This window comes from Heterodontus francisci, chromosome 26 (assembly GCF_036365525.1).
Source record: "Heterodontus francisci isolate sHetFra1 chromosome 26, sHetFra1.hap1, whole genome shotgun sequence".
In the NCBI taxonomy this organism is placed as follows: Eukaryota; Metazoa; Chordata; class Chondrichthyes; order Heterodontiformes; family Heterodontidae; genus Heterodontus; species Heterodontus francisci.
Window position 1 is genome coordinate 60,825,922 of NC_090396.1, and position 16,986 is coordinate 60,842,907.

At 43.6% G+C, this 16,986-nt stretch overlaps 1 protein-coding gene across 1 annotated transcript in view; it reads left to right on the forward strand.

Moving 5' to 3' along the window:
* The window catches only part of LOC137384384 (dynein axonemal heavy chain 17-like), a 1,056,876-nt gene that overhangs the window by 874,450 nt on the left and 165,440 nt on the right, over nt 1–16,986 (forward strand). Inside the window, exons 61-63 of the mRNA XM_068058353.1 lie at nt 8,727–8,934; nt 9,994–10,109; nt 12,726–12,918. Of these exons, the coding sequence (XP_067914454.1) occupies nt 8,727–8,934; nt 9,994–10,109; nt 12,726–12,918 (517 nt within the window). The remainder of the gene's footprint in view (nt 1–8,726; nt 8,935–9,993; nt 10,110–12,725; nt 12,919–16,986) is intronic.

Here is a 16,986-nt window from a genome sequence, read left to right on the forward strand (position 1 = left end):
CTCTGTTCCAATTGTATAACACCTAGCAATACCCTGTCGGAGTCTATTTCTAACCCTGTCTCTGATTCTTCAGATTCAAGGGAAAAATGGTTAGCCACTTGTCTTAGGAGTTCCGATTTCCTAGCCTTGGCAAGGAAAGTGATCCCACACTGCTCAGCCATATTCCTCAACTCATCCATAGACAGTGCCTTTAACTTATCCCAAGTTACTTCACCCTGGCTTAGGTCGTTACTAGCTTTGGTCGCAGACATGTTAATATTCTTGCACACAAAACCACAAGAAAACCCATATAGAATTTTTTTCTCTTTTTGATTGGGATCAATTTGATTTCCCACTTCCAATTTCTCATTTGTCTGTGGGTCCAATCTGGATGCTAGCCCCCATATTTTTATTACGACCAGGTGAGGAAGGAGTCTCAGGCTCCCCATTTGCCCCTTTCCTGGTTTGGCTGTAACACAGTTTAATTTTTTAAAAGACAGTATTTTAGCTTCACCTCACTGAGTCCTTGCTCACTGCTCTCTAACTGTAATTGTAAAGGAAACAATCAGACAGGCTTTCTCAGGTTTAAACAAGAAAGGTGTAAGTTTATTAACCTTAACACTCTAACTCAATTAAAACTATTAAAAAATACACAACGCAACCACGCTAGCATACATACGCGATAAGCACACACACAAATATACAGAGGAGGAAGAAGAATTAAAGGGGGAAGGTTTGAAGTAGTAGATGGAATCCAGTTACTGTTTTTGGTTTTGCTGTCCCTATGTCTTTGATTGAAGTTAAGTCTTGCAGTTCTCATTGGAGCTCAGTGCACACTTTCAAACTTGTTTCGCTGGTACCAGAAGGCTGCGGGGGTCTTCTGTCTTGAGGCTTAAATTGCTTCCGTTGATCCCTGGAACTTTGCGTGAGAGAGAGACAGAGCGAGAGAGACCGTGCTTCTCTTTGGTCTTCAAAATTGCAGTCTGCCAAAACTGTACTGTGATGCACAATTCAATCAATTCCCAGGTTGGCCAGCAGGTTAGTCATGTGACCAGCTCTTTGTTTGTTCAAAGCTTACTAGACACACTCAGTGGGGGTAGTGGTGGGGGGGGGGGGGCGGGTGGAAGTGGGGGTGAAGGTATGGCTCTTACACAGACAATGACTCTCAATGCCTTTTGATCGTCACTATTGACAAAACCCATCTGGCTAACTGAATTAGGGAGCACTCCCATTGTCTCTGTTCAACTGTCTCTCAGAATGCAAATGTGCAGCCATGTTTTTAGCCACTGCTCTGTGGTCCTCTTAAGCAAGTTATGTTCAATGTTCAGTAAACGTTCAAATATTATTCCGATGAAATTAATATGTTTCCATTTGGCAGGTGTGGTTTCTGTCACACAGCACTTACAAGATTTCAGTAAAATGTCTCTCTCAGAACACAGTCTCTGTTTACTAGTACCTTCCAGCATCTAGTTTCAGTTTCATCAATTCTAGGCTTAAGCAATTAAGCACATTGAATACTGATCAGTGGACAGACTAGCACAATCAAACCCAGATCAATTAAACCATTGAACATTGAACACAACAGGAAGGGCTTCCACTCCCTCAATGTCCTGCTGGTCTACAACCACAACTAGAGCTTCTTCCATGTGTGCACTTGCTTTCCTGGAGGCTGCCATGACTCCTTCAGTCTCTGCCAATCTAGGCTGCCACAGTTCTTTTGATCAAACCCCAAAGGGGACAAGTGATATCCCTTGAAGGGATGGCGACTCACCCATCTACGAGAGCCCCAGACAGATGCACAGCGGTGATACAACCAAAGCCACCAAAGCAGTCAATCGGCTTCTCATGATGAGTTTCCAGTGCCTGGACTGGTCGAGTGGCATCTTGCAATATATTCCTGCAGAAGTCTTGCTCATTGTGCTGCGCTTTCCATCACATGGCTCTCCAGAGAGGTGTGGACCATGAGGACGGTGAGGCCCTGGAGGGAGGAAGCTCATTGGAGGAAGAAGAGGTTCGGGATATAGAAGAGGAGGAGGAATAGGAGTTGGAAGGAGTGGATGCAGAACACCAAGGTGCTCTGGCTGCACAGGGAGGTGGCCAGGTACGGCATAGGGCTCAATTGTCTCGTTAGGATGCCATGAATATCAGGGATCATCTTATTCAGGAACGTTTCAACTGAGCCCCTCTGACCCAGGATGAAGGACATGGTATGGACACTCTGAGGTGCCTGTGCTAACACTTCCATTGAAGACGCAGCCTGGAACATGTAAACTGTTACCACCAATGAAGGATGAGCATCTGCCCAGAGGAATTCCTGCCAACATTGGAGAACTTTTGATCTCCTTCATCACCTCATGCCTATTTTCTTGTCCTGGCATCAATAAAAGGAGTCTCACAATTGTGGCTTCATGTGTCATTATTTGCATAGTGCTCAGAAAGGAAAACAGTGCTCAGTTACAGCAAGAAGACACCCCAGTGACCACTCAGTGCTCCATGCAACAATGTGGCCTCCATGCTCAGCCATTGCTTTCCTTGTGACCTTGGAGGAGGTGGAGATAGCCTGCTCACTTGTCCGGCTTGTGGCTGAGATGCATGTGATGGTTGTCCTCACCCTAGAGGTGCCCACGGAGGCATCTCCAGAGGCTGCTGCACCTGCATCCATGCAGGGACAGCCTCTGTCACTTGGCCCTGCTGCACAGATGCTCCCACTGTCAGAGGAGCCAAGGAGGCCAAGTATGATGAAGGTGCCCCATGAGGGGTAGCACCCTCATCCTCCTCAGTGGCATCCTCAGCCTTTAGCTGGTGCTCCAGATGGCTGGTGGGGAGCATCAGCTGCAGCAGAACTGGCGTCCGCTCCAAATATCTCTGCACCACCAGCGCCACTGACCGGTCCAAACTACAGAGTGCAGCATGCATCCTGTGTACTTTAGTGCACAGTTCCTGCATGCATTCCAAGAGCTGCCACATATAGATCCCCATGAGGCTGGCCATGCTCTCCATGGGGTAGCTCATGCACCCATAGCCCTGAGCCATTGTGGCACACATCAGTTGGCTGAACTCCTCCATTCACTGCCTGTGACCTGCACTGCCTCAGGGAACTCTGACATGTGGAAGCAAGCCTGCTGCTTCTGGTTTAGGAAGAGCCTCCTTTCTAGTGACTCATGAGGCCCTGCATCAATGCCCAGCTGAGCAGGGCTGCATCTGGCCTCCCTCCTCAGAGGGGAACTGACCACAGCTGCCTCTGCCTCTGGCACCTCCTCCTGCACACTTGTGCCATTCTTGCAACCCAGTGCCACTCTATCGAAACATGCGCGAGAACCCACCGAGGTAAGTGTATCTGCACTGGTGGACAGTGCACTTGTAAGATGTGACAGTGTTTCTTCAGATCTTTACTGGTCATTTTGGCCTGGTGATGGAGAGAGATAAGGTCTCTTTAGGTGGATGTCTGCAAGAGGAGATCACGGAGCTAGCCTTGGCAAGCAGAAGCCTCTGCAGTACTGAGGCTTCCCAGTGTAACTCAGTGGTCTGCATGCTGTTGGATGGGCTGGAGTGCAATGCACCCCCTTAATGAGCGCATTTCCCTCTAATCACCATCTCCACCATGAGTGCCCATTTTGTCAGGGCCGACTCCTTGTCATCTGTGATCCTGGTTATATCCATTGCCCTGTCCTCCATTGGTGTGATGATCTGCAGGTAGGGTACTCCTCCACCTGTTTGGGCCTTCTCTTGAGCATTATGTGCCCATTTCTCCTGCGAGGACAAAAGAGAGCGTGATAAGTCACTGCTGTCCTCTATGGCCAATGGCAGCTGCTCCAACTCATTGGAGGGTGCATGTTTCTGTGCTGGCAAGGTCCTCAGCAGCACTATGGCTCAGTGACATTCTGAGGGGTCAGTAAATGGCCTGAGCACACACCTCTCCCATGTTCAAGAGCAGCATGTACCATGAGGCTTCTCAGCTGGTGTGTCTGCTGGAGGGTGAATACCCAGAGGCCTGTCCTGAGTGTTCGGGGGAGCACTTACCTTACCAAAGTGTATCAGGTCATTGAACCTTTTCCTGCACCGGTTACAGGTTCTTCTCAGCACACCTCTGCCATTGACAGTGGCTGCGATGTCCATCCATGTCTGTGTGGGTGGTCTCCTCCTTCCAGTCATCGGGAAGAGGGCCTCCCTCCTCTCTCCTCACAGCCTCCAGCATTTCCCTCAGGTCTGCGGCTGAAAAACAAGGGGCTGCCCTGTCCCAGATTCCAGGCCTCTGGCTCTCCTGAGATCTCATGGAAATGATGTTTTCTGTGTCTTCTCTACCCAGTCACAGCAGTGAAACAGCAACCACAGTAATGGCTGCCGTAATGAGTTTAAATCAGGCACGCACTTGAGTTGGCCCGCCTCAGTTCCTGCCCCTGCAGCCGTTAACTAACCGCCAAAACTGTCTCCATATCAGTTAAGTGGTCATCTCCATGAAACTCGGGGGCCATTTCTGTTTCCACGCCCACCCTACCCCGGGAGCGGGTTTGCGACCCGAAATGGTTCTGACTTTGTTTCCCTTCCCCAAAATGAAAATCCAGCCCTATGAATCTGAAACTCAAGGTCTTTAAATATGTCAGATCCAAACCATCCCCAACACGAACATCACCTTCCCCTCCAGCCCATCCACGTCGGCCCCCCCACCGGCCCCCTCAATCACCTCCCAGAATTTAGCTGAGGGCCTCTTCCAGCCATGGTGGGGGGGGTCTTCTTTCGGATGCACACTCCTCACACTGCTTTGCTTTCTACTCAGAGCCCTGTGGGTTCCTTTGCCACAAATATTTATCAAATCTTCCTTAATGATTCTATGGCAAAGCATTTCATCCTCCCATAACTCTCAAATGATTCTTGTTGATTTTTTTAAGATCTATTGCTTTTAAAGTCATTCTGACTGCATCTTCACAGAATCGCAGAATTGTTACAGTGCAGAATGAGGCCATTCGGCCCATCGTGTCTTTCAAATGAGCAATTCACCTAATGTTGTTCCTTCACCATCTCCCCATAACCCCGTACATTCTTTCTTTCAGATAACAGTCTAATTCCCTTTTGAATGCCTCGATTGAACCTGCCTCCATCACACTCTCAGGCAGTGCATTCCAGACCTTAACCACTCGCTGTGTGTAAAAGTTTTTTCTCATGTTGCTTTTGCTTCTTTTGCCAATTATTTTAAATCTATGCCCTCTCATTCTCGATCCTTTCATGAGTGGGAATAGTTTCTCTCTATCTACTCTGTCCAGACCCCTAATGATTTTGAATACCTTTATCAAGTCTCCTCTCGGCCTTCTCTTTTCCAAGGAAAACAGTCCCAACTTCTCCATTCTATCTACATAACTGAAGTTCCTCATCCCTTGAACCATTCTTGTGAATATTTTCTGTACTCTCTCCAATGCCTTCACATCTTTCCTAAAGTGTGTCGCCCAGAACTGGACGCAATACTCCACCTGAGGCTGAACTAGTGTCTTATACAAGTTTAACATAACCTCCTTGCTCTTGTACTCTATGCCCTATTAATAAAGCCTAGGATACTGTATGCTTTATTAACTGCTCTCTCAACCTGTCCTGCCACCTTCAATGACTTATGCACATAGACACCCAGATCCCTCTGCTACTGCACCCACTTTAGAATTGTACCCTTTATTTTATATTATCTCTCCATGTTCTTCCTACTAAAATGAATCACTTCACATTTCTCTGCATTGAACTTCATTTGCCCCTTGTCCGCCAGTTCTGCCAACTTGTCTATGTCCTTTTGAAATTCTACACGATCCTCCTCACAGTTCACATACTTCCAAGTTTTGTATCATCTGCAAATTTTGAAACTGTGCCCTGTACACCAAGGTTTAGGTCCTTAATATATATCAGGAAGAGCAAAGGTCCCAACACTGACCCCTGGGGAGCTCCACCACAAACTTTCCTCCAGCCCAAAAAACATCCATTAACCACTACTTTCTTATGACACTGAGACTCTTTAACTCAACATCAACACTTGCTGTTAAATTCTTTTAAGTTTTCTGCCCCACCTGAACATTGAATGAAATGATTTCTATAGTGTCAGATCTCCATTGTGTTATTTGATATGTTATGTCACATTTCCATTTATTTTCTACCATGGTCCCCACATACAAAGAACAAAGAACAAAGAACAGTACAGCACAGGAACAGGCCATTTGGCCCTCCAAGCCTGCACTGATCTTGATGCCTGCCTAAACTAACACCTTCTGCACTTCCGGGGCCCATATCCCTCTACTCCCTTCCTATTCATATATTTGTCAAGATGTCTCTTAAACGTCGTTATCGTATCTGCTTCCACCACCTCCCCTGGCAGCAAGTTCCAGGCACTCACCACCCTCTGTGTAAAAAACTTGCCTCGCACATCCCCTCTAAACTTTGCCCCTCGCACCTTAAACCTATGTCCCCTAGTAACTGACTCTTCCACCCTGGGAAAAAGCTTCTGACTATCCACTCTGTCCATGCCGCTCATAACTTTGTAAACCTCTATCATGTCGCACCCCCCCACCTCCGTCGTTCCAGTGAAAACAATCCGAGTTTTTCCAACCTCTCCTCATAGCTAATGCCCTCCAGACCAGGCAACATCCTGGTAAACCTCCTCTGTACCCTCTCCAAAGCCTCCACGTCCTTCTGGTAGTGTGGCGACCAGAATTGCACGCAATATTCTAAGTGTGGCCTAACTAAGGTTCTGTACAGCTGCAACATGACTTGCCAATTTTTATACTCTATGCCCCAACCGATGAAGGCAAGCATGCCGTATGCCTTCTTGACTACCTTATCCACCTGCGTTGCCACTTTCAGTGACCTGTGAACCTGTACCTGCCTGTCAATACTCCTAAGGGTTCTGCCATTTACTGTATACCTCCCACCTGCATTAGACCTTCCAAAATGCATTACCTCACATTTGTCCAGATTAAACTCCATCTGCCATTTCTCCGCCCAAGTCTCCAACCGATCTATCTGTCCTCTGACAATCCTCATCATTATCCGCAACTCCACCAACCTTTGTGTCGTCCACAAACTTACTAATCAGACCAGCTACATTTTCCTCCAAATCATTTATATATACTACAAACAGCAAAGGTCCCAGCACTGATCCCTGCGGAACACCACGAGTCACATCCCTCCATTCAGAAAAACACCCATCCACTGTTACCCTCTGTCTTCTGTGACTGAGCCAGTTTTGTATCCATCTTGCCAGCTCACCTCTGATCCCGTGTGACTTCACCTTTTGCACCAGTCTGCCATGCGGGACCTTGTCAAAGGCTTTACTAAAGTCCATATAGACAACATCCTCCGACGTTCCCTTATCAATCATCTTCGTCACTTCCTCAAAAAACTCAATCAAATTAGTAAGACATGACCTCCCCTTCACAAAACCATGCTGTCTCTCGCTAATAAGTTCGTTTGTTTCCAAATGGGAGTAAATCCTGTCCCGAAGAATCCTCTCTAATCGTTTCCCTATCACTGACATAAGGCTCACCGGCCTATAATTTCCTGGATTATCCTTACCACCCTTCTTAAACAAAGGAACAACATTGGCTATTCTCCAGTCCTCTGGGACCTCACCTGTAGCCAATGAGGATGCAAAGATTTATGTCAAGGCCCCAGTAATTTCTTCCCTTGCCTCCCTCAGTATTCTGGGGTAGATCCCATCAGGCCCTGGGGACTTATTTACCTTAATGCTTTGCAAGACACCCAACACCTCCTCCTTTTTGATAATGAGATGACTGAGACTATCTGCACTCCCTTCCCTCGGCTCATCATCCACCAAGTCCTTCTCCTTGGTGAATACTGATGCAAAGTACTCATTTAGCACTTCACCCATTTCCTCTGGCTCCACACATAGATTCCCATTTCTGTCCTTGAGTGGGCCAACCCTTTCCCTGGTTACCCTCTTGCTCTTTATATATGTATAAAAAGCCTTGGGATTTTCCTTAATCCTGTTTGCCAATGACTTTTCATGACCCCTTTTAGTCCTCCTAACTCCTTGCTTAAGTTCCTTCCTACTGTCTTTATATTCCTCAAGTGCTTCATCTGTTCCTCGCCTTCCAGCCCTTACAAATGCTTCCTTTTTCTTTTTGACTAGGCTCACAATATCCCATGTTATCCAAGCTTCCCGAAACTTGCCAAACTTGTCTTTCTTCCTCACAGGAACATGCTGGTCCTGGAGTCTAATCAGCTGACGTTTGAAAGACTCCCACATGTCAGATCTTGATTTACCCTCAAACAGCCGCCCCCAATCTAAATTCTTCAGTTCCTGCCTAATATTGTTATAATTAGCCTTCCCCCAATTTAGCACCTTCACCCGAGGACTACTCTTATCCTCATCCAAAAGTACCTTAAAACTTATGGAATTATGGTCACTTCACCCCAGTGTAACCCAAGCTATGTTTCACTAAGTAGAACCAGAGAGAAAAAAATGCATAAAAGTAAAAGATGTTCAAGCAATGAATTCTGGGCATATATGATCCATAATTGCTTTTGGACCTGAATGTGCACATACACATTTTTCTAAAACCAATTTAGGATTGAATACATTCCTAATGTTTGCTACAGATCATATGTTATCATTTATATGATGAATAGATCACTTAAGTTGTAATATAAAATATTTGTTATATTCTTGATTATAATATATTGAAGGATAAGAGTGAATTGTTTATGTGTTGGCTACTTGTGACTTACTATTTATTTGTTTCCATCACTTTTAATAGGCCAATTCTTGATAATCCAATGTTTGATGCTGATTTTGTTCGTACTAAGTCCATAGCTGCAGCTGGTCTGTGTTCATGGTGCATAAACATTGTAAAATTTTATGAGGTGTTCTGTGAAGTGGCACCTAAGAGGTTAGCTCTGGCACAGGCTAATGCTGAACTGGCAGCTGCACAGGAGAAACTTGCTGGTATCACACGCATGATAAATGTAAGTATGCATGTCACACAATGTGCTACTCTAATGTTTGTTCCTTTAAGCATTTAATAAGAAATTTGAATATACACAATACTGCAGGATGCATTTCAAAAGTTATGTATTTATAAAATTGCATTTATGCTTTAAATTTATCATGCCCAATTAGACTACAAATGATTCTTGAGCTCTATCCTACACAAACTCACCAAGAACCGTGCCATTTTATCCTGTCTCATAAATTGGTCTGTGTTGCACCTGTTTTCCAGGCATAAAATGGGCACAAGCATACCAGTTTAGAAGTGTGGCAGCCTGTGTCCAATCTGTGCAGACAGTGATCCAACTGCCAAACTCATGGGACCATTTTTAGGGGTCCCAACTGCATGCCAAAGGCAGGCATTAAGCTCCTTGAATATGGAAATTAGAGGGCAAATGCCTGTTAAAGGATTCTTTAGCACATAATTTAATTTTTCTTTTAAAACATTTTTCGTGGAACCAGGAGGAGCAGAACTGGTCCGCCTTCTCCACAGTCCTGGCGATCAATCCCTAATTTCTCCCCTCTGGAATGACCTTATCACATCTCTTCCTTCTTCCAAAGCCTTTTCAAAACTTAGTTTTTTGACACATTTATAATCACCTTCTCTAACTTTCTCCAAATTCCTGTTCACTTCTAATCTGTCCCTTTGTGAAGCACCCTGTAAATGTTCACTATGTTAAAGATATCTACAAAATAGTAGGATATTGTAATCTAGGTGCATACATCTATATTGTTTTAAATATCTTTTACAAATTGATTTGTAACAGAAAATCTATTTGTTTCTTTTAAATCATTGTATTAATATTTTAATCCGAAAACTGAAAAAGAATATTGTATTAATATCCTAAAATCATACAGGCTAGAAATTACAGTTGTAACATTAGAATATGACTACTTAATGGCCACTATTTATGTTTTATCTGTAATGTGTAAATAGCACCTTTAAAATAACAGACAGGAATATTAAGCATTATTACAAACAGCAGTTTCTAGATTGCAATCTTTTCCGCTGACCATTTATCTACTTTAATTTTCAGGAACTTGATGAAAATTTAGCAAAGTTGACATCTGAATTTGAAAAAGCCACAGCTGAAAAACTCAAATGTCAACAAGAAGCTGACACCACCAACAGAACCATTTCACTTGCAAACAGGTAAATTTGGACCAGTATAAATAAGAAAACTGTGGAGTTCTAGAGCCTCCACAATTTTTCAGTTATAATTTTTTGTCTTTAGTTAACTGTAGTATTCTTGAACTTGTTTCTCTTAAATTTCCTGTGTTACTATGGCAGCCAGGGCTGAAAAATTGGGTGCAACAAATCCACTGGAGTCCTGCTCCATTGTACAGCTGTAAGAATGTTCAAACACTACTTCGGCCAGACAATGCAAGCATGCATCCAAATATGAGCGGGCATATTTAATTTTTCATCATTATCAGCCAAGCAACACTGAACATTAGGAATGCCTGAACATTGCAGGCTTATGGTGTTACTATGCCGAACACAATTGTGCGGGGACTTTAATTGATGAAGGAACTGTCAACTAAGCTTTCTGCATTGGTAGATTTTGGCCAATTCCTCCAAGTGAACAAAATATTTATACTGTGCAAGCAGCCTGCCCCATAGTCTGCTCCAGATTTCCAATTTGTAAATTCTTTGAAGATGTGACAAAACACATTGATCGAGGAAGAGCAGTGGATGTGGTGTATATGGATTTTAGCAAGGCGTTTTATACGGTTCCCCATGGTAGGCTCATTCAGAAAGTAAGGAGGCATGGGATACAGGGAAAGTTGGCTGTCTGGATACAGAATTGGCTGGCCCATAGAAGACAGAGGGTGGTAGTAGATGGAAAGTATTCAGCCTGGAGCTCGGTGACCAGTGGTGTTCCGCAGGGATCTGTTCTGGGACCTCTGCTCTTTGTGATTTTTATAAATGACTTGGATGAGGAAGTGGAAGGCTGGGTTAGCAAGTTTGCCGATGACACGAAGGTTGCTGGAGTTGTGGATAGTGTGGAAGGCTGTTGTAGGTTGCAACGGGACATTGACAGGATGCAGAGCTGGGCTGAGAAGTGGCAGATGGAGTTCAATCTGGAAAAGTGTGAAGTGATTCATTTTGGAAGGTCGAATTTGAATGCAGAATACAGGCTTAAAGACAGGATTCTTGGTAGTGTGGAGGAACCGAGGGATCTTGGGGTCCATGTCCATAGATCGCTCAAAGTTGCCACCCAAGATGATAGGGTTGTTAAGAAAGCATATGGTGTGTTGGCTTTCATTAACAGGGGGATTGAGTTTAAGAGCCGCGAGGTTATGCTGCAGCTCTATAAAACCCTGGTTAGACCACACTTGGAATATTGTGTTCAGTTCTGGTCACCTCATTATAGGAAGGATGTGGAAGCTTTAGAGAGGGTGCAGAGGAGATTTACCAGGATGCTGCCTGGACTGGAGGGCATGTCTTACGAAGAAAGGTTGAGGGAGCTAGGGCTTTTCACATTGGAGCGAAGAAGGATGAGAGGTGACTTGATAGAGGGGTACAAGATGATGAGAGGCATAGATAGAGTGGATAGCCAGAGACTTTTTCCCAGGGCGGAAAGGGCTATCACCAGGGGGCATAATTTTAAGGTGGTTGGAGGAAGGTTTCGGGGAGATGTCAGAGGTAGGTTCTTTCCACAGAGAGTGGTGGGTGCGTGGAATGCACTGCCAAGGGTGGTAGTAGAAGCAGATACATTAGGGATATTTAAGCGACTCTTGGATAGGTACATGGATGATAGTAGTATGAAGGGCATGTAGGTAGTTTGATCCTAGAGTAGGTTAAAGGTTCGGCACAACATTGTGGGCCGACGGGCCTGTACTGTGCTGTACTGTTCTATGTTCTGTGTTCTATGTTCTAAAGTAAGAACCTTTGTGAAGTATTCTGTATTGTTCTAACAGTGTCCCATCACTTGCCTACACTCAAAGACATATTTCCTACACTCAAAGGGTTTCTAGCTTTTTAGGTATATAGGAATAAATCTGTTCAGAGGAATAGTCAGCTGTTCACATGCTATGGTCCACGGTCACTGGTTAAAGCTGTTTGCACAGAATATAAAATTTATGATCCTTGTCACTTTGACTCAGTTTCATCTCTGAGCTAGAAGGTGATGGATTCAAGATTCATTCCAGAGCTGAACTGCCCAAATAGAAAAGGAGAACTTGATTGTCAAAGGAACATCCTTTTTGATGAGACATTAAATTGAGGTTCCATCTAACTGCTCAGGTGGATGTACAAGATCCCATGACATTTTTGGCTAACATTCGTACTTGAATATGCATCACAAAACCAGATATACTGGTCATTTATCTCATTGCTGTTAGTGCAACACTTGCCTGCCATATTTGCCTATACAATAGTGACCATACTTCAAAAGTAATTCATTGGTTGTGAAGTGCTTTAGGGCATCATATGAAAAGCCAAAATAAATTCAAGCTCTTTTTCCTACATGGTGGAATGCAACATTCCCTTCTATTATTTGTTAGGCAAGAGATTCAGCTACGAGGCATATTTCAACATCCACTATGACCTTTTGGGCTGCTTTTACAGAAAACAGGGAAAACTGTCCCTAGGTCTCACTTGCACACCTGCTGGTCCATGATTTAGAATGGCATTGGCAAAAGGCTGTGGGCAAATCATCTTTCTACCCTTTGCCCTAGTTTATAATTGTCCTTTTGTAAAAAGTGGACAAAAAGGAGGAAAGTAGAGGGTATATCTATTTTTTAAAAAATCATCTTTTTACAGACTTGTTGGAGGTTTAGTATCAGAGAAGATCCGCTGGGGTGAATCCGTAGATAAATTCAAGGCACAAGAAGAAACACTGTGTGGAGATGTGCTTCTTGTTACAGCTTTTATTTCTTATGTTGGGTACTTCACAAAAAAATACAGGAATGACCTTTTGAATGAATACTGGCTGCCTTTCCTGCAAAAATTAGAGGTACTACGATGTTTTAAATTGCTTTAGTGAACTAGTATGGAGTTTTAACTTAGAGGTAAAATGCATTGATGAATGTCATTCAGGAACATGCCTTCCTCCTGGTTATGCTGATAATTGAGTTTAGCTGTCAGGTGCTGGAACTCACGATATTAATCTAAGTTTTTTTACTAATCCTGATTCAATTATACTTGAAGTGGCATTGAAATTTCATCAACCAAGTATTACATTATTTTTTATTTATTCATTCATGGGATGTAGACATCACTGGCAAGAACAGCATTTATTACCCTTCCAAACTACTCTTGAGAAGGTTATTGTGAGACATTTTCTTGAATGGCTGCAGTCCATATGATGAAGGTGCTCCCACAGTGCTGTTAGATAGGGAGTTCCAAGATATTGACCCAGTGACAATGAAGGAATGCTAATTATGTTTTGAAATCAGGGTTGGGTGTGACTTGGAGTAGATCTTGGAGATGGCGGTGTTCCCATTTTTCTCCTAAACTGGCACCCATAGAAACCACCAGTGCTCCATATCCAAATTTTGTGGCCTAGGGGTTAATTTGAATGTGAAATCAAAGATGGAATGGTATTACATGTATGTTGATGCTGGAGTGATTTGAAGCGGGTGGTTGTCATTTTTCTTCCAAATAACCCTGGCTGCTTGTCATGCAGGTCTTCCAACTGCTTCTCCTGTATCCTCTTGTTCTTGCTGCTCTTCTTCCTCCGAGAAGAATGCTGCTGGTTCAATGTTGTGCCCGCATTGCAAGGCGACATTATTCAGGATGCATCAGACAACAATGATATAGAATTGTGATGGGGTCAGAAATGACTCCACAGCCTGCTCCACAGCAGGCTGCTTGCTTCATTCAGGGTAGCCCAATTCCTTGGAGAGGTCCTAAAACAGGTGTTAGGCTCCTCATTAGTATATATACCAGATACCTAAAAATCATCCAATGCCAAAATGGCATTGAATATTTGTTAGGTTTCCTTGGCACCTTCAAAATTGGATATTTTGAACCTCATTTTCCATCTGGAAAATGGGCAGAAAAATATCCAATTTCGACCCCCATTTGTTCACTTTGTCTTCATATTTCAACAATATTTTTAAACTATCCTTCTGATAATTGCAGTTTCTCAAGTGTATGCTAAACTACAGAAGTGTTCATAAATGATTGGGAAGTAAAATGTGCAAGTTTTTAACTAGATTTGTATGTTTTGGAACTTGCTTTAGAACATAGGAATTGCTAGATGAAACAAGACCACAGTCCATCTAGTTCAAATTCTACCATTCTAGTACTCGCATGATGCAATAATAACAAACTAATAATAACAATCTAATCATTTGGGGCGGTACAGTGGTGCAGTGGTTAGCACTGCAGCCTCACAGCTCCAGCGACCTGGGTTCAATTCTGGGTACTGCCTGTGCGGTGTTTGCAAGTTCTCCCTGTGACTGCGTGGATTTCTGCTGGGTGCTCTGGTTTCCTCCCACAGCCAATGACTTGCAGGTTGATAGATAAATTAGTCATTGTAAATTGTCCCTAGTGTAGGTAGGTGGTAGGAGAATTGAGGGAAAGTGGGGATGTGGTAGGGAATATGGGATTAATGTAGGATTAGTATAAATGGGTGGTCGATGGTTGGCACAGACTCAGTGGGCCGAAGGGTCTGTTTCAGTGCTGTATCTCTCTATGACTCTGTAACAATCAATCCCTATCAATTAGTCTGTAACAGACCAAGTGAGGAAAACCCCCAGTGCTTGAGAGCTTTGGGAAATATAAGTCCTAAGTCACCTGTTTCTTCCAAACATGCACCACGTTTCATGTCTCAAACTGCTCATATACCATATCTCAGAATATTAATTTCTGAAAGAAATATTTCTAATTTGCATTTGAATGAATCAATAATTAACTGCTTCCACCATCTCCCTTGGGAGCTTGTTACATAGATTGATCATTCCCTCACTGAAATATTGGGGGGAACTCTCGCAGGCAAGGGGAGGCGAGTTTGTGTATGTGTGTGGGGAGTTAAATCCTCCGAGATTAACGTTGGGTCAGGATACCAATATCATCACACCCTCTTCTGGGCCTCTGTGAGGTGGTATTGAAGGCTAGAGTAAAGCCCCCTTGGATCTGTCAGGTAATTAAAAAGCTAATTAAGATGTGTTTTAACCCTCAATTCAGGATTTCCCAACTAGGGCAGCTGTTTTCCAATCTGTCAGCAACTCGCCAGGCTCACCGAGCCAAGTGCACAAATGGAAGAGTTTCTTGAGTAAAACTGACAACTGGGAAAGCTTTGATCAGTTGCATTGAAATTCTTCAGCCATTGCCAAGTGAGAGGCTACTGTTCAAAGTACTTCTTCTCTCAAAGGCTGCTATCACTCCTTGGCAGGTGATTGCCAACCTCTTGAAAGGCACTTCACCTGTTTAGCACTTCACCTGTTTAGCACTTCACTCACCTTCAGCTGCACTTCCCTGCTGCCAGCCTCCACCATGGCATGGAAACAGCTTATGCAGCTCTACCTTACACCTCTGCTGAGGGGCAAAAGCAGAAACCACACCACCGCCAACAGTTCCAGCAGCAGCAGGAACAACACTACCAGCAGCCTATTTCTCCTCAGCCGCATGCCGCTCCACAGGGCAGTGGGAATGGACACCAAGATTCAGCTAAAAGGAGATGAGACTCCCAACACAAGATCTCCAGGCAGAGGATCAGCTCTTGACATGCTTGTTGTATGATTGTCTTTAAGAGTGATGTCCTTCTAAGATCTTAATATGCTAATGAGCTAAGTACCAGTATATAGTCATGTGACTTGGAGCCAGAGTCACTCGGCAACTATAACACCTAGAGGAAGGTTTTGTAAACAGTTAGCTCTTAACTGTTGTCAGGCAAACCCCCACCTGCCAAGACTGACGCACACATGATTTCGCCACATGAACATTAAAACTTAAAATTGCAAGCCCCTGACTGGAAAGACATTTGCATAGTAACTAGCAGAGTTGGAACAAGGGACAAAGGACCATGCCCTGGCCAATTCAACCAACAATGGACTTTTGATTACCAGACATTGAAGGTGGGGGGAGCTAGCATTCTCGGTTGACTGCTAAGATAGCAGAATCCACAAACACAGAAGAAGTAGTCAGACCAGTTGTATTCACATGACTAGCTGGCCATTGAGATTTGAACTTCCAACAAGGGATTTCAACTCCGAAGGCTGTTAGCTCCTGGACTGAAAAGACTTGTCTCCTGTCTGCCTGTTCTTCTCTCAGGGAATTGAATCTTGTGAAGACACGTGAATCTCAAAAAGAGAAAAGTCTCCTATAGTGAACAAGGTTTAAGAATACTGGGCCCCAATGAAAAGCAAGACTACTTACAAAAGGCCTAAAGTGAGCTGGAAGCACAGTAAACAAGAAACTCTTCTGATATTGCCTCAAACCCATCTGTACTATATTTTCCTCTTCTCTTTTCTGTCCTTATTTGCATGTGTGTATCGCATATGCATGCTAGACTGGGCGCGTCCTATATCCGTAGGCGTGAACTGTATTAGAGTTTAAGTTTAAGTAAGTTTAATAAATTTTACTTTTCTTCTTTAAACCAAAGAAAGCCTATTTATGATCATTTCTTTGCCTTATAATTGGAAAGCTGTGAACAAGGTGTTATGACCGACCACTCTTGTCAAAGCCCCCAATCAAAATATATCATTCTGATTGTGGTGGGACCAACGCACTGTTAACTTAATCCTGTCATTCCACACATCGGCTAACATATCATTTAAAAACTTTCCAAATTAAAGAAAGACCCACCAAAATGTACCATCTATTAACCCCCAAATGAGGCTAACCAAACCAGGTGTCTTTAAATCAACAAATTAACTATTTAATTAAAATAACTAAATTCTTAAACACCATGAAGATATAAACAACATTTAAAATAGAAAAAATTAGAGTCCTTGCAAATTTACAGTCCGAGGTTGCTTGAAGTCCTCACAGTCGTTCAATGAGAGGATAAAGGCTCTTCCACAGTAGAATAGTCTGCAGTCTAACTTCAGTAGGTGATGCTTTCCTTCTCCAGTGA